The sequence below is a fragment of the Papaver somniferum genome, unplaced genomic scaffold, assembly GCF_003573695.1.
Source record: "Papaver somniferum cultivar HN1 unplaced genomic scaffold, ASM357369v1 unplaced-scaffold_10, whole genome shotgun sequence".
Lineage (NCBI taxonomy): Eukaryota > Viridiplantae > Streptophyta > Magnoliopsida > Ranunculales > Papaveraceae > Papaver > Papaver somniferum.
The window spans coordinates 11,741,372-11,768,268 of NW_020618825.1; the positions used below are offsets into that span (position 1 = coordinate 11,741,372).

The window sequence follows — 26,897 nt, forward strand, 5'->3', positions numbered from 1 at the left end:
GAGGAGGATCAAAAGGAATTGTTGGGTATAGTGACAGCAATCATAATATTGACCAAGATGATGGAAAAAGTACAACTGGTCATATATTTTATCTAGGAGAAGCACCTATTACATGGTGTTCACAGAAGCAAGACACTGTATCCCTCTCATCCTGTGAAGCTGAGTTTATGGCTGCAACAGAAGCAGCTAAACAATCAATATGGCTTCAAGAACTGTTGGGTGAAATCAAAGGAAGAGAACCTGAACAAGTTCTCATCAAGATTGATAATAAGTCTGCAATTGCACTCACTAAAAATCCAGTGTTTCATGGGAAGACGAAACACATTCACAAAAGGTATCATTTCATACGAGAATGTATCGAGAAGGAGATCATCAACGTTGAACACATACCAGGAACTGAGCAGAAAGCAGATATATTGACAAAGGCATTAGCTCGGATCAAGTTTGAAGAAATGAGACAATTGATTGGAGTACAAGACATGTCACGGGTAAGGTTGAAGCTTAACGGGGAGAATATTGGTTAAACTTCAACATAGAAGTCACTAACAAGCTGGTTAGGACAAGATTAGGAAATTGATGTAATCCTAAGGGAATTAGAAGTCATCTAGTTCTAAGAAAAGGAAAGACATGTAATAAGGTAATAGGACAAGGAAAAGGAATTCATAGTTCTATATATATATGATCACCAAAGTTGTGGTTGATCATATGAGCAAGATTAGAGCTTGTGTTTAGTTTTGAGAGATTTTCTAAACATCAATAAAGAGAGTTGTCTTTATATAAGCTAAGTTTCATCTTGCAGTTGCCATTATTTACAACCAAACTAAATGGAGATAATATCCCAAAGGTAAAAGGTAAGAGGATAATATAAAGTCTATTACACCCCCTTAGTCTGAGGGGGAGAGGAACAAACGCTAAGACTAGAACGAAAACGAACAAATAACTGTCGAGGAAGCCCCTTGGTAAAGATGTCAGCATACTGGTTCTCAGAGGGGACGTGTAAGACTTGAATGGCACCAATACGAACTCGTTCACGAATAAAATGTATATCAATCTCAACATGTTTGGTGCGTTGATGTTGAACAGGATCTCCAGACATATATATCGCACTTACATTGTCACAGTAAACAATAGTAGCACGTCGTAGAGGTAGACGGAGCTCTAGAAGAAGATTGCGAAGCCATATTGTTTCAGCAACCGCATTTGCTACTCCCAGGTATTCAGCTTCAGCACTGGATAGAGAGACTGTTGCTTGACGCTTGGAGGACCAGGAGGTGAGATTTTCACCAAGAAAGACACAAAAACCAGATGTCGATCGTCGAGAATCGGGACAACCCGCCCAGTCAGCATCAGAGTATGCAGTTAATCCAGAGATAGAGGAGACCGAGAGAAACAGTCCGTGGTTGATGGTGCCCTGAAGATAGCGAAGGATTCGCTTGAGGGCATGCATGTGAGGCTCACGGGGATCATGCATAAATAGACATACCTGCTGAACTGCGTATACAATATCTGGCCGAGTAAAGGTAAGGTATTGAAGCACCCGCTAGGCTTCTGTATAGAGTGGGATCCGAAATTGCCGGGCCATAGGTAGCACTGAGTTTGGAACCTGTGTCGACCGGAGTAGCCACTGGATTACATTTTGTCATGGAGGCACGCGCGATGATATCCTTTGCATATAATGACTGACACAAAAATAATCCTGAGGATGAACGAGTAACAGTGATGCTTAGAAAATGATGTAGTGGACCAAGGTCAGACATAGCAAACTCTCTATTCATCAACTCAATGAAGCGGCATAGGAGAGCATCAGTAGAGGCAGTCAAAATAATGTCATCAACATATAAAAGTAAGTATGCCGTTTCGGATCATGATTGATAAAAAAAAAAAGTGAGGGATCACATACACTACCACGGAAACCACAACCTGTGATAAACTTGGAAAATCTCTGAAACCACGCCCTGGGAGCCTGCTTGAGGCCATAGAGAGATCTACGTAATCTACATACGTAATCAGGGTGAGCAGGGTCAACAAATCCTGGAGGCTGATGCATATAGACTGTCTCGGTTAGATCACCATGAAGAAAAGCGTTCTTGACATCTAGTTGATGTATGGGCCAAGATCGTGATGTAGCAATAGTGAGAACAATACGAATAGTAGCAGGTTTAACAACCGGACTAAACGTTTCAAAACAGTCAACTCCAACTTGTTGAGATTTTCCATCGGAAACAAGATGAGCCTTGTGACGCTGTAGGGATCCATCAGCATTATATTTATGACGAAACAGCCACATGGAACGAATAACATGAGCATCACGTGGTTGTGGAACAAGTTCCCAAGTATTATTTTTCAACATAGCGTTGTACTCATCTTTCATGACAGCATTCCAGTTTATGTCCCTAAGAGCATACAAGTGAGAACGAGGAAGAGGAGAGATATGTCGTAAGGTTTGGACATGAATATTAAGACGATTTATAGGGCGTAAAATTCCACGAGAGGCACGAGTGATAGGTCGAGTAGGAGCTGTAGGTATGATGGGAGTAGAAGTTGTAGTGGAGGAAGTGGGAAGTTGATCTGTAGTAGAAGTAGGAGGTGGTAACACAACAATGTTTTGTGCTGTGTCGGGAGTGATAATGGAATCTGGGGACATTGTAGTGGGGAAAGAAGGACGGGGATGGTGTGCTGTAGAGTGTACGGTGGAAGTAGGAGGTGGCAGTAGGTTTATTTGCTGCGAATTAGTGGGAGCAGAATTCTGTAGAGATCCCGAGGGAGTGGTACGGTTTGCTATAGAGGGGATAGTGTAAGTAGGAGGTGGCAGCGGATTTTTGGGCTGGGAAGTGGAAGAGGGAGTTGGATAAGCTGTAGTGGGAATAGTGGACGGTGCAGTGGGAGAGGAAGTTGAAAAGTCTATAGTGGGTACAGTAGGGAAGGTGTTAAAGCGCCGGTGGGGTGGTGTGTAGAGATGTGGAGTAGGTGAGGAAGAGTTTACTATAGAATTAGTAGTGGGAGAACTGTAGGAAATGTAGTGGGAACTAAAGGGAGAAGAAGGGGAGGAATCATTATCAGAAGAGTGTTTTGGAGGATCAGTGAAAGGGAAAACTTTCTCGTCAAAAGTTACATGACAGGAAATGATGATTTTGTTTGTGGTAAGATCAAGGCAGCGGTAACCACGGCGGTCGGGAGGAAAAACCAAGGAAGACACATTTAGTGGAGCGGGGGGCAAGTTTATGAGGAGTTGTGGAAGAGAGATTTAGATAGCAAAGACAACCAAAAGTACGAAGATGGTCATATGTTGGTTGGCGTTGATAGAGAATAGACACAGGAGAAGAAAAATTTAGGATTTTTGTGGGAAGAATATTATGAAGATAAACAGCCATAAGGAGAGAATAAACCCAAAATTTTGGTGGAATTGAAGCGTGAGACATAAGGGTGCGGGTGATATCATTGACACGGCGTATCATACGTTCGGCCTTGCCATTTTGAGAGGAAGTTTGGGAGCAAGAGAAGCGAAAAACTAGACCATTAGTACGAGCAAAATTGTGAAAAGAAGAGTTGTCAAATTCACGTCCCATGTCGCATTGAAAACTTTTAATTTTACGCACAAATTGTGTTTGAACAATAGATCGAAATTCCAAAAATTTGTCATAGACTTGGGGTTTAAATTTTAGAGGATAAACCCAAAGATAATTGGTGAAATCATCCAGCAAGATAAGATAATAACGAAAACCGGTATCAACATGTAGTGGAGAGGTCCATAAATCACTGTGATATCAAATGGAGCAAAAGTATTGGAATTTGATTCATAAAAGGGTAATCAAACGTGTTTACTAACTTGACATGAATGACAAAGTATAGAATGTTGATTCTTATTACAATGAATAGAATTATTGGTACGAAGAACATCTAAAAGAGCCTTGCCGGGGTGACCAAGGCGGCTATGCCAAATATCTGGCGAACAGACATCAAGAGAGATGTGGGAAGGCTGGGACGATATTTGTGGTGGCACGGCAGAGTTGGTGATAGGGTAGAGATCCCCGAAACCATTGCATCTAAGGATAATCCTCCTCGAACTCAGATCTTTCACAGAAAAACCAGACGGATCAAACTCAACAGACACACGATTATCAGTGGTGAACTTACGAACAGAAACTAAGTTTTTGATAATATCGGGAACAACAAGAGTATTTTTGAGTTCAAGGGTGCGAGAAGGGAGGTTTATGAGCTTGGTACCACTAGCAGTAACTGGAATGCTATTTCCATTGCCAACTAAGATAGACCGTACAGTACTAGAATTGGAAACGTTATGTAAAGTACCCGAATCAGCAGTGAGATGCGAGGTAGCACCAGTATCCATGTAGAAAGCATCATCGGGTTGTTGTAGATGCATAGAACTATATGCCTCAGCAATGTCTGTGAGCTGCAGTAGTTCCGTCGCCATTGATTTTAATGGTTTAGAGAAAATATGATCGTAGGGGGATGATACCCTTAAATTCTTTTTATTATTTACTTATATACTCTTCACCTAAAATTAAAACATAAACCTAAGAGTCGTGTTATGACGAGGTCACCCTCGTGATAGCTTCCGTAAGGGCTCACCTTATAACCGTTGGATATGGCATCTTAGATATGAACGAATCTCTAAACAAAAATTAGGTAATTAAATTATTTTCATTTCTCTTTCATATTTTTTATATCTATATATTTTATTTTTATTTGTTCCATCATCCCTCTAAATAACTAAACTAATTTTCTTCATCCATAGATTCGGGATCTGATAATGCTTATCTAAATGTTCTTGTTGATATTTACTAATTCTTCGTAAGAAGAACTGGAAGTAATATTAAAAATGTTATAGTAAAGAGGTTGTTTATGTAAGATCAATAAAGCTCGATCCTCCCTCTCGCAATCCAGATTGATTAATTTGTGGAAAATTTTGTTGGAATTGTGACTATATGTGAAACTCCCATGCTTGTTAAATATCGCGACCATGATACGGCATTACTAATTAATGATCTTGGCTGATCCACAAAAAAAGTAGGTTCTGCGAAATCTGGTGAGACATTAGATCTTCGTTCATAAAGTGTTGCACCAATTAATCAAATTAAGCCTTATGATCACTGCATCAGTTAAACATTTAATCCTATGATCATAATATGAAAACTGCAGTACCAATTACTTCAGTTGATCGTCAAAAAAACATTATTCGCACATCGTAAAGTACTGCACATACTTCTAGAACCAATGGTATTGTGGCTACATTGGAGGTGGCGTACCTTCATATGCTTTGTGAGCATACCTTCGTATGCATCGTGAGCATAGCTCCTATGTAGCTGTCGCAATTAAATATAAGCAGTTCTTCTTCTTTGTCCATATTAGGGAAAGAAAAAACAAAAACCTAAGATTCCTGCAAAAGTAGCAACAATGATTTTCCGTAACCATGAATGATTTGTTTAGAGGGGCTAATGAGAAAATTAAACTAAATTAAGGGATGTGAAACAAAGGAAAATAAGAAAAAATAATTTAAAAATAATAATATCTTAAATACTGACTCGAGATCCAAATATATTGATGATGAAATATCCAATGATTAAGAAGTGCATCCTTATAGAAATTGTCACAAGGGTAATCTCGTCACAACACGACTCAATCAGAAAATGGAACTGTGAATGTTAAAAAAATGTATACTTAGCACCTATGTACTAATTTATTTAAATATATGAGAATTATAGAATATATTTCAAGATATTCAGCAAAGGATCGTGTTGTATTTCTTTTTGGTTGTTTCCGGTGTTTGTTAGGACGTGGGCTGTGGGCCCATAATATGGGATTAGATAGGGTTGAGTTATGAGATGGGAAAATTAGGCGCATGTCAAAAAAAAAATATTCTCATTGTCAGGCCCACAATTAATTTTAGGTAGCGTGACACCCATAATTATTTCCTTGACACCCAAAATTATCCGAAATTATAAAAAATCAATAAATAACTCGTTATGCATACTATTTTTCAGGCATAACTCGTTATGCAGCCTAATTTTTCAGGAGTATAACTGGTAACGCAACTTGGATATAACATATCTAAAAATCCGCGCCTTGGAATTTTACCAATTTTATATCGTTGGAAATATTTTTAAGAGAGCTACATAACGAGTACAAACAACAATATCAAATTTTTGTTTTTCACGAAAAAATCGGAGGTGATCATCATTTTAGGGAAAGATTTCGAAAACTGACTACATATTGTTTATGCAGACTCCAAAAAAGATGCATAACACAATATGCATACACCACAAAAGATGCATAATATTTTTGTTCATGCATCAATTATTTTGGTTATGCAGCCACTAAAATGATGTATGTGCTTGAATCCAACAGAAAAAGCAGACGTATAACAAATTATGCAACCATTTTCTCGACTGCATAACAAGTTATGCATCTATAACAGGTTATGTAGCCATTGTTTTGGTTTATTTTAGTACATTCAGATAAAATTGATGCATAATACATTATGCAGACACATTTTCGGATGCATAACAGGTTATGCATCCATTTTCAGATATTATTGTAGGTGTATGACAAGTTGTGCGGTCTTTTTTATTGCTGGTTTCGATACTAACAAATAAGTTGATGCATAACGTGTTATGCAACCATTTTCTGGACTGCATAACAAGTTACACAACAATTTTTGTAGATGCATAACATGTTATGCAACCGCTTCTGTAGCTGCATAACAATTTATGCATACATTCAAATGTTTGGAAATGCATATCTTACACTCAGATATATTCCACATCATGTCATATATTCCTATCACAAGACAAAAAAAAATGTAATCCTTAAGCCTTCAAAGTACAAATGCAAGAAAATGTGAGCAACATGGAACTAAAAAGTGTAAACTGCTGTACTTCCATTCTAACCCACACATGAATGACAAAAATATGTTCTTACAGTTGCCACCTACTAGAATTTGAAATAAACAAAAAATCCATCCCATTTTTTTAAAAGTGCTTGATTATGAACCAAAACAGGGGAAAATAAGCTAAACAAAAAGTCCTTCTCAAATAACAAGACAAGGGTGCGTCTTCATTATCCAGTAACTAAACCCATTTTCCAAGATGGAAACCAAACATAAGCCACAAGAGTTCTGGAAGTGGTATATTCGCTGCAAATAAAAAAGAACGTCGAGTTAAGAATTCTTGGTCACAAACAGAAAAATCAAATGTAACTCGGCTAAGATTTTTTTTTTTTTGATGGAAAAAAAAATATATTAATCAAGCAATAAAGTGCATAAGATTTACAATATCTTTTTTCTCAAAAATATTGGACATCACACGGATTGAGATATCCTTAGCTGAATTTGGGTCGAGGAATTCCGAATATTCTTTGCCCGCGCTTCCTTAGCCACCTTGTACGCAGCTGAGTTATATTTTCTGTTAATATATAGCACCTGAGCTTGAGGGAGTTTTTGCATAATTGTTTGAGTCTCCTTTACGGTGTTTTCTGCACTCCAATCTGGTATTTTACATTCCTTATTGATGGTTTCAGTTAGCATTTTGCAATCTGTAACTAAAGTAACATTAGATAAAATATTGTCACTCAGCCAAGAGGCGACTTTTAATAAAGCTTTTGATTCCGCATGGAATGCTGAAGAATCCCTATCTGATCCCACAGCAATTTGCATAAAAGTTTCTTTTTCCACCGAATATAGGATGAAAGCATATCCCATGGTTGAATTCTCCTTTTACAAAGCCGCATCTATGAATAGAATCCAGTCCGATGTTAATCTTGACCATTTTTCTTTATATATCTTACCTTGTTGAACCTTTTTATTCTTCTCAATATTCTCTTGAGGGTATTGTTGTAAGAATTTTCTTATTTGCTCTGTAAGAGAATTTGGGTTTGGTTTAATTTTATCAAAAACTACTGAGCATCTATATTTCCATATAAACAAGAGATTGTTCCAATTTTATCAGAGAATTTCTCAAGATCTAGTCTCGTAATCCACTCTTTAATCCATGTTGCGATCGAATATGTAGCAGATCTTGAGTTGACCATATCTAGCGAAAGACCAAACCAAACAGCTCTAGCAAAAGGGAAAGATCTTAGTAGGTGTTGCTCTGTTTCTTGTACTTGAGCGTTACACATTGGACAATCCGTAATGAAATCTTTGTTATGTGCTCCAAGTCTTGCATTTGTTGGGAGAGCTTTTTGAGCTAATTTCCAAATGAATAACTTTATCCTTGAAATCACTTTAATTTTCCAAATCTTTTGGCAAGGAACCTCCACTGAGTTGTTGTTTTCTTGGTCTTGGTTAATAAGGAAATTGTAGACATTTTTTGCAGATAAAATTCCTGAGGAGTGGTGTTGCTATCTAACCGTATCTTGTTCTTGACTATTTGGAGAGATGGCTTGAATTTTTTCTTTTACATCATTAGTGAAGAGAATCTCTAGTTTATATTGATCCCAACCTTTTTCTTGTGTAATCAGTTCACTCACCCTTTGTGGAATAGGATTTGTAGAATCAGTTGGTTTTTGAATAGTATTTTCAGTAGGAATCCATTTATCTTCCCAAATTCTGACCGAAGCTCCATTTTTGACTTGCCAAACGAAGTTTCCTTTGTGAGGCTTAACCCTTTTTGTATGCTTGTCCAAATACAAGATAAATTTGTTTTTGTAGAACCTTATAATGGGTGGTTATTAGGAGAATATTTGGTTTTCAATAATCTAGCCCAAAGTTGATCGTGCTCTGAGATAAGTCTGCTAGCCAGCTTCGTTAGGAGGGCAATATTGAATTGATGTGGGTTTTTCATTCCAAGTATTCCTTGTGATATTGGTTTGCAAATGCTGGTCCAAGCCTTAAAATAACCTCCTCTTTTTTGGTTCTTATCTTTATTCCGCCAAAAATCTCTTTGGATTTTATCCATTTTGTCTAGGGTTTTAGGAAGGTCAAGGATCTGCATCTGGTAGGTAGGGTAGCCTTGCAGAACCGATTTTTTCAGCACCGTTCTTCCAGCTTGAGAGAGTAATTTCGATTTCCAACCTTGCAGAGTATGATAATACTTTTGTATAAGAGGTTCAAAATTCTCCTTTCTTTTTTTATCAAAAAATAGCGGCGTTCCTAAGTATTTATCATTTTTTGTCATCAGAGGGAATTTTAGAATTTTCGCAATAATTTTCCCATGTTTCGGATGAATTCTATGGCTGAATTATTCCGGATTTGTGAAGATTTATCATTTGACCCGAAATTTCACCAAACCTGGATAAGATGTCTAGAAGATTTTTTGCTTCGCCTAAGTCGGATTTTGTGAAAAGGTAGCAATCATCGGCGAAGAAAAGGTGGGAAATGTTGGGAGTACTTTTATTTATCTTTAGACCAGAAATTTTCTTATCAGAAACCGCTTTTTCTAGAAGTCTAGAGAGGATTTCCATGCAGATTAGGAAGAGGTATGGAGAGAGAGGGTCGCCCTGTCTTAGCCCTCTAGAAGTTTTGAAAGTTGGACCCGGAGAGCCATTGAGAAGGATGGATAAAGAAGTTGTAGAGATACATTGCATAATGAGATTAACCCAGTGATTGCTAAAGCCTAGCGCTGTAAGGGCCGAATTAATAAAATTCCATTCCACTCTGTCAAAGGCTTTGGAAAGATCTAATTTTAGAGCGAAGTGGCCTTTTCTGGCTTTAGAAGTTTTCATAGTGTGGATAAGCTCATGGGCAATGATAATGTTATCATTGATTTGTTCACCGGGTAGAAAGGCTGATTGGTTCGGAGAAATTATTTTATTCAGAATTGATTTTAGACGGTTGGAAAGAATTTTAGAAATGATTTTCTATATAGTATTACTCAGGCTAATAGTCTAAAGTCAGCTGGGGTTTGTGGGGTGGAAATTTTTGTGATAAGAGTAATGTAAAAGTAATTTAAACTAGGGTCTAAGGTTCCGGATTTAAAGAAATCTTGTACAGAATGGATTAAACTTGGGCCTAAAACATCCCAATTGGCTATAAAGAAACCCGACTGAAAACCGTCCGGTCCTGGAGCTCCCCACTGATTCATATTAGAAATAGTGTTCCAAATTTCTTGGTGCGAATGTATGATGGATAGAGAAAAATTTTCCTCTTCAGAAATACAGGGCTCTATTATATTAGAGAGGTCTTCTAAGTAATTAGGGATCTGAGAAGTGCCTATCTGAGAGAAATGGTTTATCAAGAGCGAATTGATTTGATCTCTTTCAGAAATCCAAATGCCTGAAGGTTCTCTAAGAGAATGGACAACATTTATTCTTTTTCTATTAGAAGTGGTGGCGTGGAAATATTCTGTGTTTCGATCGTATTCCTTGAAGAATTTATCCTTATAAATTTGGTGATAATAATCATTTTTAATCTTGTACCACTCGCCTAGTTCTGTTTGAAGTTTTTTAATTTTTTCTAGATTGGCTGCAAAATTACCGGATTTATGAAGGGAATCAATTCTAATGTTTAAGGATTTTATATTTTTGTGAATATTTCCGAATATATATGAATTCCAATGAGATAGGTCTGTAGACAGAAGTTGAAGTTTGGAATGGATGTTATAATTATGAGCACTATTGGAATGGAGAGACCAAGAATTAGCAATTAAAGAGGAGAACGAAGGATGAGAAAGCCGGGATCTAATGCATCTAAAAGGTTTTTGTAATATTAGTTTTTCTGGGTGTGAATCAAGCAAAAGTGGAGTGCGATCTGAACCTACTTTAGGAAGATGACTTACCTTGGTATTGGGGAAATTTTGCGTCCATTGAACCGATGTCAGGGCTCTGTCAATTCTTTCACATATATTGGTGTCGCCTTGTCTGTTATTTGACCATGTAAAAGGAGCTCCATCATATCCCGCATCCTGAAGTCCCATTGATTCGATGATATGGATTATGAAAGACTTGCTGCCGGAACTAGTTTTGTTTCCTCCTTGTTTTTTATCTGGGTCCAGAATTACATTTAAGTTTCCAATGAGTAACCAAGGCTTGTTTATCTGCTGTGCAATGTTCGCTATGTAAGACCATTGTTCTATTTTGTCTTCTGATTCCATTGCACCATAAACACATGTTAAAGCCACCTCCTTTTCTCCAAGTTTTGTATCAAAGTGACATACATTTAAGTTAGATGAAATCAACTTCAACTATATATTATTATTCCAAGCTACTGCTAACCCTTTTGTGATTCCCACGGACGGAACGATAAACCAATCAAAGAAATGGTATTTTTTTTTCAAACGGCTCCATTCTAGATAATGGGGCTTTGGTTTCAGCCAGAAAAACAATATCTGCCTTTTATTAAGAATTAAGATGATTGAAATGGTCCTGAGTTATGGGAGTCCCAATTCCTTGGACATTCCAAGAAAGAAGCTTCATAACTGAATCATAAAAAGACTACCAGGCCACTATAAAAAAAATAGAGACAGAAGATAAAACCAAAACCAACAAAACTGCCTTAAATTGCTGGGAAAACACAAGAAATAAAATGGAAGAACCGGCAAAGCAGGGGGTCTTAGAGGTGAACACAGGTGTAAGTAGTAACACAGAAAAAAACCTGTGACAAAAGGACTACAAAGACTAGGAAAAAAGGCGAATTCGAAACAAAATTAGACCGATAGAAAAGAGCCCTTGGGAAAATAAAGGAATAGTTCAAAGATTAGGAGAAACGAGAGATGGGTTAAGAGATCCCCAGTCTGGAAGGTTAAAGAAGTTCAAAATTAGACTCGGCTAAGATATCATTACACCAAATTGCATATTCATTACAGAACTCATCAAATCACGAAAAAACAAAACATTTGTGTAACTTAGACAAATCAAATCAAAAGAACGATACCCAAAGTCAGATACAATTACACAAATCCACATCCAAATTTATGAAATAACAAATTAATGAAATTCAACACCACTAATTGATTACAAAAAAAAGCTACAAACATCATTTTCCACATATTTGGCTTATATTGGAAAAGTTTGGTTGAAATGTGATCATGTGATGGGAAAATTCATCCCTTATTGTGTAGAGGGACAAAAAGAACAAAATTCAAGAAGCCCGTCACTAACTTCGATACTAGCCATTTTTCAACCTTAAAACACGCATTAAAAGATTCTCCGTCTTGATTTTCCAAGAGTATACCGAATCCAGTCAACCACACTGGCTATTATATAGTAGTTCTTCAGAGTGGTCAGTAGACTCACCACCTTTATGGTTGGTCCCTAACTAGAGAGGTGTTTGATATATGGCCCGTATACATGAGCATGGTGTTCATAAATCTTTTGTACATAGGTATTCTCATCTAATAACCTCTATTTTGATTCCATAAACTGATTTCAAAATAGGAAAATGAATGCCACGAGGAGTTATAGGTCTAAGTCAATGTGGTAAGGTCGGATTTGGATAAGCTATACATAAATCGCAGATGAGAACTCAATGGGATCAAAATCAAATCCTAAAACAAGTTATTAATTAGATTTATCACCTAAAGCATTTCCAATCACAGTTGACTTAAACAAAAAACCTTAATCCAATATCAAATCGATCTTTCATCTACACACATCATCAAACCAACAAAACAAAAACAGATCTAAAGAAAAACAATATGATCTAAAGGATGTTATTGAGAAATCTTACTATTAAGAAGAAGACCCAAAAACAGCATCAACAGACCTAGAAGCAGAGATTAATGGTGCAGCTAATAACCATTTTCCTCCTCTTCTCAACACAACGGCATCCATGGAAGACGACATGGATGGGAAACTCCTTATGTTTCCTCGCTCTCTAAGCAAAAAAAAAAAAAAGTAATTTCAAAAAAACATGATTTTAGAAAATAATGGGTTTTCAAGGAATTTTTTAACCAAAAATGGATGCGCGGGTGAAGTTTTTTTCCCGTGAGTTTCACAGTGGAAAAATCTATAGAATTGGGTCTGACAGTAGATTCCACTTATGAGATGAGATTGAGTTTGATCAGGCATTCATCTTCTTTGGGTTTTACGATAGTAGTAACCTGAAACCAAACATGAACTCATCACGGTTTGAATTTGGCAAGAGTTCACTGATGAAGTTACCTATATTTCCATCCGAACAGAAACAAAGAAGCATCACATTAATTTTTATGTTATGAAGTGTAAATCTCTTGGATTCAGTTGGCATGTATCCAATCCAGTCTTCTTCAGAAATATGCAAACGTTATTTTTCATATACACAAACTTGTGGAAAGCAGCATGTTAAGATTTCTCATCATGAAAGAAATAATGGGGATTTCTTAGCCACATTTATTATCTAAAACAAAAAATTCATGATCCAAATACTGCGAACTAAGCCAAGTACTCCATCTTATGCCAAATGGTTCTTAAGGATAAGGTTTCATCAATAATTTCTAGGACACCATCATCACCTAAAGCTCTACCAGTTGTACCAACACCTGCGAGCAAAAATAAATTTATCATGACCTATGTATTACTATCCTTCGAACACCTAAAATTTTGGCCAACCTGGTCTAGAACCCCTGATTTAAATTATTCTTGTAATGTAAAACAAAATAGCTAATATTTAAAAATTAAAGCAAGGAAAAGAATACCAATATATATTATCTTACGAATGGAAGGGTTCCCAGCAATTCATCAACCCTAATATTTCTGATATTCTAAGAGGATATAAGATGTTCAATCGCGGTTTTGCATCGATCCTATTTTATTTTCACCGTTGTTGCATAAACTACTTGTAAATCTTGGTCAATGCATTATAATTCACAACCAATTCAATTCATTACCAACATGTCTTCACTGAAATAAAATATCGAGGAGCAGAGAAATGAGCAAAAATAAATTACTAAAAGATTTGCTGACAACTCAGAAGCCAAGATGAATGGATAAACTAACGTAATTAAGTGGCAAGAAGTGCAAGAGCCACCAATGTTAGGCATATAAAAACTTCTTCCCACTACTCTATTTAACTGCATAATATATGTCAATGAATAGAAGCCAATGCCTTTAGCAAAAGAGAAAGTGGGAGCTTTCCTGTAATGTTCTTTTCCGTTTCGATCACAACCAGCAACACAATGAAGAGAAGCCAATTCCTTTAGCAAAAGAGAAAGTGGGAGCTTGCCTATAGTGTTCTTTTCAATTTCGATCATAACCGGCAACACAAAATACTTATATATAACTAAGTTGTTCATTGCAATCCCACCATTGACATCTATATCTACACTACAGTGTTAACCCCTCACCATGTTTCTCGGGATCACCCATGTCTTAGCCTCAATTGAAAAGACAAACAAAGGTTTATGGACAATAAGCACAAAATGGAAAGCAACCGGACATTCAATAATCAAAACCCATATTCAATCTATCGACCAGATTCTCTTAAATTATTTCAGAGTTGATGATCCTAACCTTCTTGAATAAAGCAATTAATCAAAACACATAATCAATAATCATCATAAAACAATAAAAAACAAAACTTTTGCATCAAAACCAGTACTCAATTATAAATAAGAAAATTAAAGCTAATTTCAAAGCGACAACTATATTAGAGTAATTAGTTTACAGTAGGAGTTGAGTTTACCATCTTGATGCACTTTTCAAGAATTTTCCCTTTGCTGGATTGATATCCTTGTATGTATAGTTTTCCTTTGGCCCATCCATGATAAGGAGAAAGAGTGCTTGGAAAAGTATATCAAAATCCTAAATATCAAGTCATGAGGTTTGATATTGTTTCAATTCCAAAATATCCACTATATACTTGAAGACATCCATATTTATTAAAAGAAGTTAAAGAGGTTTATATATATAGAAAGCTATACCCATTTTCATAAGTCCATATATATACATAAAAAATAGTCTGAAGATTTCTTGAATGACTATAAACTGACTACCAACTAATTTAGCTTCATAAAAGACTTTAAAGCAACTTCCAAATAAGGTTTAAGAGAATCCAATCAGAGTGTCATTAACATCAGCAAGGTAACCTGAAAATCAATAAAGAAGCTAAATTAATGTTGGATATATAATAGGAGGAAGATGTACTTCAAATTTATAACCATTTTTATATGAAACAAAGAGAGAAGTGATAGTGCAGTCATAGTTTGAGTTCTTGTCCCCCACAGTTCTATTGTTTAAGTTCAAAGCTTTGGTACTTTCTGGTGATTAGCTATAACTTCTGTTAATCTTATGGTTTATTTGCAGTTGGGAGACAAAACAAATACAGATTCTAGTCAAAAAAATATATCCTAAGCTACTTTTGGTATTTCATTTTCTCATCACAATACCATAATCCAATTGAAAATTTTCACAAAACAACAACCCTATTTCACAAGAAAAATAACAACCCTAATAAAAAGCACCCAAGCACCCGAAAGCATAAAAAATTAGAATTTGAAAAGATTAACATATAAATTTCTAACCAAGGAAGATTTTGATTAACTTAAACGATAGAAAGAGAATTTGGATCGTTTTGAGATGTCTCGGAAACGGTCGTCGTAAAACAAAAACTTTTATCATTCAGTAGAGCTTGATGTTTTTCTACAATGCTTCTGTAATTCTTTTAGAAATAATGTTTACAATATAATAAGAAAGAAGAATGAAAACCACCCAACCAGATTTTGAATGAGAGAAGTAGCCTGCTTCTTCTGTATTATTTATGACCATGCAAAAATAAACGACAACCACAAATCAGACGTAAAAATTATGTAAGAAAGCATATATATATATAGAAGAAAAAAACCTTAAAAACAGGCAGCGGAAAAGAAAAATGAGCTTTGCCTTTTGCCCAAACATTTTTATACGGGAGAAAAAATTATTATTTTGGAATTAGTGTCTTATATTTACCAAAAAAAAATTATAAAATAATTTTTCTTCTCTAATTTGATATCAAATTTTATATTTATCATAACTCCAAGAAATGAAATTTTATATTTACCAACTATAACTCTAAGAAGATAATTTTGTTTTATTTATGGAAAATATCTAAAATTCCTAAAATAAACGACAACCACAAATCATACTAGATTTCACCCTTGTTGCAGCACTTTATATAGAGAGCATCATGCCAAATTTTACAATTATATATCATGACGAAATAGGAAAAAATTAGTAACCATGGAATAATGATTATAGAAATCGTGAATTAATTATTAACCATGAAATAATATTTTTTTAATAAGGAAAATAAAATGTAAAGATTTTTTTTACATTTTTGTTTTTTAATTAATTATTAATTATTAACCATGAAATAATATTTTTTTAATAAGGAAAATAATATGTAAGGATTTTGTTTACATTTTCTTTGTTTTTTTAATTATAGGAAAAACAAATTAAGAAAAATTATTTTTGGAAATCATAGTTTCTTGAGTGCTTGTTTGTTTTGTATTAGCTCCATATTTTGCTTTGTATTAGCTTTATTCAAATCATAATTTTTGTTCCAAATCATTCATATAGATTACGAACAAAAATCCAACTGATGTGTAGGACCATCACCAAAGATTTGCGGAAAAGAGATTCATGACCGGGCTAATCAAGTTTTGCAGAATAGAGATTTATGACCGGGCTAATCAGGGTTTTTTTTGAAATTTTATTTTTTCTCGATTTAATTGATAGTTTGGGATGTAATTAGGAAGATTACATTTTTTAAAGAATGTAAACGGATACAATTGACAGTTTGGGGATGTAATTAGGAAAATAACATTTTTTGTGTATGTAAACGGACACTGGACACTTGATGATTATTCAATTTATTTTCTCATCACGTGATGATCATTCAATTTATTTTTTCGATTATCATGAAGGAATCGTGATTTGATATATTATTGGCATTATTGTTGGCATATTAGGAGATTTTCAAGACTTTGTTATGCGAGGCAAGAAGAAGATTTTTCAAGATTTAGTTATTTTATTTTTAAAAAAACATAATATTTCTTTAGTTAAAATTCAATATTTTATTACTAAAAAAAAGTAAATGGTGGGGCCATAATCAACCAGAAGCTAGAATTCAGAATCAACGTGGAACTCGGTGAATGAAAACGCTTTAAAAAACTCTGTTATTATATAGAGAATATTAAAGTATTTAAAATACCCTTTCTCTCTCTTATTTTTTCTCTTCTCACGTGTTTTTTTTTCTCTCTTTCTATTTTCTCTCTTCTTAACATTAATAAATAAAAAAACTTAAAAATGAAATATCTCTCAAAATATAAGTCGAAAATTAATAAAATTAATATATTCGGAAAGGTCCCGTCGAGATCTACACAACGAGTACTATGTTTGAAATTTTAATTTTTTCGGTATAATAGTAGTTCATATCCAAGAATGAACAAAATTATTGAACATAGTAGTTCATTCTACTTCTAGCAGTTCATTTCGTTGAATGAACTCGTATATGCTAGCAATTTGTTTTGTAGAATGAACTCATAAAAGTAGAACGCGCAATTGGGGGATACTAAAACTAATTGGGAGATAGAGGAAAAAGACAAAAACGGGATTTAAATAGTATATCAAGGTCACCCTCTATCCATGTATTTTAACTAATTCCTAATCTTCCCCTCACTAATTATGTTTAATGGTTAATTATAATTACTTAAGTTAATAGATTGTTTAATACAAAGGTAAATTCTAAACAAGGTTTAATGTCCTTTTTATAAGTTGAATTTGTCAAAAAATTGAACTTTTACAACCTAGATCTACTGATCAGATGAACAGTTCGGTTGATAACTTGTCAGCAGAACCTATTTTATCCGAAAATATGCTTAAGTTCGGCTGAAAAGTTATCTGCCGAACCTCTGAGTTATCAGCCGAACCTAGGCATATTTTCAAAAAAAACATAGGTTTGGGAGACAAGCTATCAGCTGAACTTCACTCTTTTATGTTCGGTTGACAAGTTATCAGCCGAACTTCACTCTGTAACTGACGAATTTAGGTTCGGCTGATTCGAATGACAAACTTAACATCCGAACTAAGTGTGTTTTTGAAAAAATGAAGTTCGGCTATATCATTTTCATGTTTATTTATCAGCCGAACTGTTCTTCTGAAACATAAAAGAAAAAAGGAAGAACAAAGATATGGGTTCCAATATGTGGATCTGAAGCTAATCTCTTTGTGCAACGCTTCACAAGACTCATTTATATTTGTGGTTTTAATCAATGATTAAATATTAATGAATCAACAATTAATCACCGACGAAAATAAAATCCAAACGGTTAGAAATGAAAATGATTTTGAATTTTGGTTAGTTTAGGTTTAGAGTCGTGCTGTGACGAGGTCACCCTTGTGACAGCTTCTATAAGGGTGCACTTCTTAACCATTGGATATTTCATCATCAATATATTTGGATCTCGAGACAGTATTTAAAATATTATTATTTTTAAATTATTTTTATCAAGTCTTCGAATTTTGGTCGTAGCAATTCTTGGTTGTGGGTGAGATCAGCTAAGGGAATCAAGTGTGTAGTATCCTGCTGGGATCAGAGACGTAAGGAGCGCAACTGTACCTTGAATCAGTGTGAGATTGATTAGGGTTCAACTACAGTCCAGTCCAAAGTTAATTGGTAGTAGGCTAGTGTCTGTAGCGGCTTAATACAGTGTGGTGTTCAAACTGGACTAGGTCCCAGGGGTTTTCTGCATTTGTGGTTTCCTCGTTAACAAAATTCTGGTGTCTATGTTATTTCTTTTCCGCATTAAATTTTGTTATATAATTGAAATATCACAGGTTGTGCGTTTAGATCAATCAATTAGAATATCCAACCTTTGGTTTTTGATCGACACTTGAACATTGGTGTTTGATATTGTTCAAGTTTACTCCTATTATATTCAATCGGCTCGCAGATTTCTATTTGTTGATTGCGGATTGAATTAAGAGTTAGAGATATTACACTCTTTAGTATACTTTATTCTAGATTGAGTCTGACTGTCTAGTTGATTCTCTAGAAAGTATATTGGAGTAAGTCCTCTCAGATTGCCAAACGAATTGTTGGGGTGTGGTTGTGATCCCCCCGCATTTTCAGTGCACCCTTCACCCGACTTGGTTTATTACGTACGTAGGTCCACGTGTTAGGACGAGTTACTGGTCTTACACGTGAGGGAGCGTGTGGAACGAAAATAGTCCCACATTGCTAATATCCCCTTTATTAACTTAAATATAATATGGAAAGGCCTCTCCACTCATTGCCAATTAGTTTTGAGTTGGATGCCCGCAGTCTTTAACAAATTACAGTCCATGTATGTACACCTTGTTTCTTGATTGATCATTTTGTATGTACACCCTATTTATTGATTGATAATTATAGATCATGTGGATTGTACACCTTATTTATTGATTGATAATCATGTATGTACACCTTGTTTCTTGATTTATAAAGATTGATCCGTGTTTCTTGATTGATAATCATGTATGTATACCTTGTTTCTTGATTGATAATTATAGATCATGCGGATTGTACACCTTGTTTCTTGATTGATCCTTGTTTCTTGATTGATAATCATGTATGTAAACCTTGTTTCTTGATTGATAATTATAGATCATGTAGATTTATAATTATAGATCATTGACAATGATAAACTGAAGAGTGGGGAGCACCGTAGTTGATAAGACATTATTAACAAACGATAAAAAAGTTGGTCACACAATTCCGGTTTTGATAAATTTAAATTTCAAGATTGTATTGCATTCGCCATTGGGATTGTATTTTTGGTTCATTTCATTATCTATGTATAACAAAGTGTCGATACTAACTTCTGGCACCTTATTTGTTCGCCGATCATATTATTTTCTTTTGCTGAAAACCACGGTGAGTTTCTTTATCTTTTATCTATTTGAGATGTCGGAGAAAACTGATATCTATTTGTTTTAGACGTAAGTAAACACTTAGGTTCAAAAAGGTGATTCTTCCAATTTTACAGTGTATTTTTGTTTAGATAATTTTCAGTTTGACAGTGAGATCAAACTAAAAAATCTCTTTTTGTGAACTTTTTTCAACAAAATAATTCTAACTAATCAAATATGGGAAGAAAAAACAGATCAAATGTTGTACAACAGTTCTTCAAAAAAATTAAGGTAACAAATATCATTCAACCTACGTAATACTGACGGAATATTTAATCTTTTTCACTAATTGGTTGTAACATTTGTACATTTAAGTGCAATTCTTGTTTTAGTATTTTGATGGGAAGGAATTTGTAATAATAGATAACATACTACAAACAACACCGAAAGTGACACTCTTTTTACCCCTCAAATTTCTTCGGACCTTTAGTGATAACAAAAAAGCCACGTCTTATGAGACGATGAAATATCTTTAGTTCCTACTTCCTACCATAGCAGTAATGCTATGCTTCCTCGGGTTAGGGGGCATGGACCAACGGATATTTTCATGTTTTGGGCATCCATAGTTTAAGCTTCCCAAAAAGAACAGTTATAGAGTCTAACCTCGATAAATGAATGTTCGATAAACGAATAACCTCGTCAAATGAATAATTTTCTCGGTTCCCGACTTGGAAAAAGGCATAAATGAATAACCTCGCTAAATGCATTAATATATAAAAAATGTTTATATAAGAATTTAGCTTTTCTAAAAAAATGCATGTAAAATTGATTATTTTTCCTTCCAAAATGCATCAATCATCACAACTTCTAGAACAATTTACTATGTGTTGTATTTCTATAGCGTTTGTTATATGAAAAGCCTAATTAGATAAGACACTGCTATTACATGGTTCAGGATCATTCTCATCATTTAGTATGGACTCAATTATTCTTCACAGATAGGTGATTCCGTAGCTACATTATTCTCGTTAGGATTGATTGTTCAAAAGATGTTCGATGTCTATAACAATTCTATAGTGAAAATTTAATGACATCAGCTAATTTGATGAAAAGAATACTCTATATATGAATAAATATTCATTTATCGATAAATAAATAATCTCGCCAAACGAATATTTTTTCCCAATCCCAAGGCTTTTCATTTGTCGATGTTAGACTGTACTTGGATATTTTCTTATACTTTTACCGAAAAGAAGAAGAGGCACAACAAGAATCATGAAACTTGGGTGCAGTTAATATGACAAGGAAACATGATGAAAATATGAAAATGGGATGCAGTTATACATACATTTCTGGTTTTGATAAATTTAAATTTTATGAATATTTTGCTTTGGGTTGAAGTTTTAGTTCATTATGTGTATAAATGTTTTGTTCATATTAGTATATTAGGCACCTTGATAGTGCATAACCATATCTAAATTGAAAGACTATAAAAGTAGGCTCACTTATATCATTTCTTTTTGCTAAAAACTACAGTGGGTTTGTTTATCTTTTTTTTTTTTATTGAGATGGCGGAGAAAATTGATATTAAGCGTTTTTCCGTAGAAGAGAATACCAGTATTAAGAAAAGTGTTTTCTTTCCGCTTCTATATCATACTCGTGTCCCCAGAATTTCAACTTTGGTAAACAAGATGTGCTTGGTTCCAGAGATTCTTTGATTGTGCAACAAAATAGTGGAAGAAAAAACATATCAAATCTCGTACTGCTGGTGTTCATCTTCAAATTCCTGTAATCAGTATTGAAATCTCATTTAGCCTATTTTTTACTAACGAAATATTAATATTTAATATTTTACATTGCCCGTGGTTTTAACATGTTCCAAACCTTCAGTGATAAAGATAACCATACGGCAGCAAATAACATTTCCCGGTGATATAATTCCTTTACAATATGAACTTGGGAAAGAAGAACAATCACGAAACACTTACTACAAACATATCAGTGTCATGTGACGGGCATGCATTTGGTAAAATCTTTACAAAAACACAAACAAATGAAACTAGTTGGAAATCCAAAGGAGGAATATTCAAAGAATCTTGTTTTTACCAATAGGAGGGCTACATCATGCGAGAGTGAAATCTCTTTGATGGTTCTTACCAGACCATAGCAGTAGCTAGTGATCTGCTGTCTCAAGTTAGGGTGCATGGTCCATGGGATATTTGTGATGGCTTGGGTATCTAGAATTTGAATTTCTGAAGGAAAAAAAAAATTACAATTTGTATGGATATTATTTAAGAAGTTAATTTTCGACTTATAAAAAAAATCAATTATTAGTTTATAATCATAATTTCAGAATGACCTTTTAAAATAAAAAAGTTAATTTGTTCTGAGGCAAGATATTTTGTAATTTTGACTTTCGTAATTGGCATTTGCTGCTGGTATTCAAACAACCTTTTTCTTAGGGATGCACAAGACCCGCCCACGATACCCAAACCCACCCATACCCGCTAAATTCGTGGGTTTTTAATCCATACCCGCCCGTTATGGGTGCGGGGTTGGTTATGAAAAAAAAAACCCGCTGTCTGTGGGTGCGAGGTTGGTTTAAGCTAATACCCGCCCAAAAAACCCGCAGATTATATACCATTAGATAAAACTAATCCTAGTCGTCCATTATGAAACCCTAATACAAGTAAATAGGATAACTGATAACCCTCATTCACTTTCTATACTCTTCTCTCTGTTCGGCCTCTCCTCTTCTTCCTCCTCAGTTCTTCTTCTTCATCTACGAACGACAATTACCAGAAATCGACAACAACAACTTCGAATCTTCACCAGAAATCGACAACAATCGAAAAATCAACAGATTCAACACTTAATCTTCATCTGTGAACTTCCTAGATATGAATATTTTGGGGGTTTTGGTTTTTTTTTCTCACTTAATCAAGGAGAATAGAAGTTACTCTAAATACTTGAATATAAAGCGTGTTTAAACCCGTTTAAACCCATACCCGCCCAACCCGTAGCGGGCGGGTAACAAAACCCACCCGCTGTTTGTGGGTGCGGGGTTGGTTATTGACAAAAAAAACCGCAGTCTATGGGTGCGAGGTTGGTTTTAGCTTATACCCGCCCATACCCGCCCATGTGCAGCCCTACTTTTTCTAGTTTGATATTTTTTACTTTTACTATTACAAATCACAAAATTGGTTAAAAAGATCAAATTCAATAATTTATGGGTGAAAATGACATTTAGATTTTGATACTGTTTAAATGAACAAAAATATAAAAATAGTCAAGATGTAAACAGTTTCATCCTACCGATATTCAAATACTTTTTCTTATACAAACCCTATGATGTGTCCCGACCACGTCATAACCCGGCGTTAAAAAAGAAAACCGATAACTCGGCCATGTGGCCAACCACGTGAAGCACATGAGTTGCCTATCCGAGTGAGCAAGCTCGAGAAAGAGCGTTCGTCTGACACGTATCAATAAAAGTATGATTGCCACATGCCATGACACGTGATGGAATCTCACAGTAAAAGGCAAAATGAGATGAAATCCAAAGAATCTCTGTTTCCAACGGAATCACCACGTGGTACAATCAGGCCAGGACAAATAAATTTTGTTTGTTGCTGATTAGTATTATCCGACGGTTTAGATTATAAATTCATCAAAGCTGATGCTTTCAGTGGGTAGTAAAACAAGATACTGTGCTGCTTCAGGGAAGAGCGCAAGGACCATCGGGTTATCATGTGCAAGTGTCAGGTGATATTTAGATTTCCAATAAAAAGCACTTAACAATACACTTTGGATATTTTCTGACTTTTACTGGAAAGCACTTCTTTTACCAAACACAACCGAACAAAACTTATTGACTTTTTGTTAGAACACCACCGGAAGCATTGTTGCTATTGATGTACATTTAACCGTTCATTTCCTAATAAGTTTGCATTTAAACATAATCAAAGAGGTTTTGTATTCATCGCAATAATATGTTCATTCAATGTATCATGCATTGTATAACTGACAAACTCGAAAGTCTCGAGTAATGCAGTTAACCTTGGTTGAGACGACTATGATTCATGGCCTCCATCCATAATCTAGACAAATTTCTCAATCTTGCCGAGATGAGTTAAGGGGCAGAGGTGCAAGAAGAGAATCCTACTATAGATGGTGAGTATAGGTTAGTCTATAACCTTCGGTGTCTTCATCGACTGACTGCTTGATCAAGTGATCTAAAATCCAAATACAACATTCCCGAAATTTTACGGAGATATAACTGCCGAAAATCCGGTCTAAAAATGAAACCGAAATCTGAAATTCACCACCTTTGGTTTGGAGTACCTATTGCCTAGTAGCGCTTGAATGGGGTTGAATATGAAAACCAGACATCTAAAGCGGGGGATGAAAAGCACATGGGGTAATTTGTCTCTGTGGTGGTGCAGCAGCAGGCCATTATATTGAAAGTGTCATGATATCATTAGAATACTGTTTGATCATAAAATCCATACAGTGTATCTGCTGCAACTCTTATCCCGCATGCATGCATGCCACATGCCAAGGCCTGGCCTGTTCTAGCAAAGATTTCTTGAGCTTAAATGAATAGTCCAAACATACTAATTGGAAATTGTCTTCTCTAAATCTTTTAATTTTATCTTCTTCTGCATCAAATACTTCCAAGACTTTTGTTGTTTTTTCAGAGCAGGTAGTTTCTGTAAATTGAATTTACATGCAATTTCTTGTCTCTTTGTTTGGTTGTTAATGTCAGTTTCTACTTGGAATTAAAGAAATCTATCCATCTACTAGTTATATAATACTTCTGAGGATTAAGTTTAACACTTAACTATTTTACCATCTCTTATCAGCCACTGTCATATACCTTTTTACCCTTGAGAACCTAACCTACTTGATTTCCACTATTCTTTCCGTAAATTCTTTGTATATTGTTCTTTTTGACATAGTTGTGTCCTCTTCTCCTTGTAAGACGCACCATAAAATCTCATACAAACTTCTACATTTTCTCAACATTTTCATCACCACAACCACTCTAAGCTGCTAACCTGTTTTTCTTAGTATTATCCCTCTTTTCCTTCAGCTTCCACTTTGAGGAGCCATGGAGGTTGAAAATTACCCAACAAGAGATCATCATCATCATCCCCACCACTTATCCCACTTGAATGTTCATCACCACCACAAAATCATCTCATCATCATCAACTAAAGACTTAACCTTCGAAATCAAAGTTACTTATATGCGAATTATAAGTTCATCAATTTCAAACATAATGAAGAAAACTAGTAGTACTAGTTCTAGTTCATCTATGAACCTTGTTTTCTTACCAAGAGAACTTCATTCTTGTTTGCAAATCAATGGTTTGAAAATAAATCCAAGTGATAAAATCTCAAGACCATTGAACAAACATAGGTCAGATTCATTAATGTCTGAATTAATGTATGTCAACACTGATAGAATCAAATTCAAAGGGTTTTCACTTCCTTTTGAAATAGTTCTTCAACATCAAGAAGCTGCATCTACTAGTAGTAGTAGTGTGGTTGTTTCAGGGAGTTTGAGAAGAAAAGTTAGTGGGATGAAAGATGATTGCATGTGGGTAATGGAATGCAAAGAATTAAGTAATGACAGTAAGTTAACTAGTGGTGGTGGTGGTTCAGTAGATGTTTATTTTGCTGGCAGGAGTTTAGGTAAACCTCTTCTTTTGAATGGGTTGGTAGAGTTGAAGAACTCATACAAAGAGTTGGATTTTCTTGAAGATGAATTTCAAGATGGTGGTGAATTAGGACTTCTTGATACTTCTTCTAAGGTGAGTCTACATATTTATTCTAAAATTTTCAAAGCTTTATTTGCATTTGATCCAAGTGTTATTGATTTCCATTTTTATAGATATTTTTTTAAGTGAATTTTAGACTTGTAAATTAAAAAAAAAAAATTGCTTCTGCAATAAATTTTATTTTTTTCCTAAATATACTTCTAATGCAACTTGTTGCAGTACACTGTTCTGTAGTGCAATATCTGGCTATAGTACACCTGATTATAGTAAAAAGCCAACCTTCTAAATTCATCACTAGCATATGATATTTTTTGTATAGTTATTATATATTAGAAAATTTTGTTGACAAAAAAATTAATCTTCCATTTTAGATTTGAATAGTCAATGGATATTCTTTCTTTTTTTTTTAGTTTTGATGATCAAAAGGAAGAACAGCAAAAGTTTCAATTTTTCCCCCTTTTCCTCTCATGGTTGTTGTTCTTGTCCCATACTAAAGTTAGAATAGAAATGGTTACACCTAATGTAAGGTTTGAGGACATTTGTCATACATGTAAGCAAGATGGGACCCATTTTGTCTTGTCCTCTACTAACTGAAAGTTCCTACTTTTTTGTAGGAAAAAGTGGGAGAAAAGGCCATTCAAGAATTTGTTGATGCACACAAATACAACAACAACAAACATCATGATCATCAAAATCATTACGGTGAAGAGGAGAAATTTGTTGTTGAAGAGGAAGAGGAAGAAGTTTCATGGTTTAATCAAGGTGTGAGAGTGGGAATAGGATTAGGTATGGGTATGTGTTTAGGTGTTGGAGTCGGATTAGGTTTAGTTGTTAAAACTTACAAGAAGACTAGTGGTACTTTTACTAAGTTTTTGTTTAGAGGATAATGTGATCAAGCTTAAAGTTTTATTTACTAACAAAACAAGAAGAAAAAAACTTAAATAGATGTATTTATTTATTTATTTTAGATCCATCTATATAATAATGTATGATGTAATGTAAATGGAAGAAATCTACTATCCAAGTAATAAAATGTAGTTTTCTACGAAGTTACTTAGCTTCACTAAATGAATGTTAAATCTTGTTTTAGAGATAACAAGATTTCTGAATGTTTAGTGTGGTGGAACTTGGCCAAGTTCTATAAATAATTTTGTTATACTCGTGTTCCATAAAATTTGTGAATGTTGGCATGAAATGAATGACATTCATGGGTAAATGCAATCAGTGTGGTGGAACTTGGCCAAGTAACTTGTGACCCGGAGTTTTTAGTGCATGACCCTTTGGAAATTGTCGACTAGGACGATAACCGAGTTGGTTGGGCGAGTCTGTTACGAGCTTGACCGATTCTTACAGCAGCCGTTTCTTCTAATTCAGC

The 26,897-nt window shown here is 34.8% G+C and overlaps 1 protein-coding gene across 1 annotated transcript; it reads left to right on the forward strand.

The window, feature by feature from the left end:
• Positions 1-24,761: 24,761 nt before the first annotated feature.
• LOC113326567 (uncharacterized protein At1g01500-like) lies at positions 24,762-26,440 on the forward strand. The gene is made up of 2 exons (XM_026574268.1): positions 24,762-25,555; positions 26,137-26,440. Exons 1-2 carry the CDS (start codon positions 24,851-24,853, stop codon positions 26,407-26,409), a joined length of 978 nt encoding a protein of 325 aa, XP_026430053.1. The 5' UTR covers positions 24,762-24,850; the 3' UTR covers positions 26,410-26,440.
• Positions 26,441-26,897: the final 457 nt, after the last annotated feature.

Excerpts from the sequence above, each read along its gene's own strand:
- LOC113326567 (XM_026574268.1), top strand. The coding sequence starts at position 24,851 with ATGGAGGTTGAAAATTACCCAACAAGAGATCATCATCATCATCCCCAC. Across the intron at positions 25,556-26,136 it reads TTCTTGATACTTCTTCTAAG|GAAAAAGTGGGAGAAAAGGC; the intron begins GTGAGTCTACAT and ends ACTTTTTTGTAG.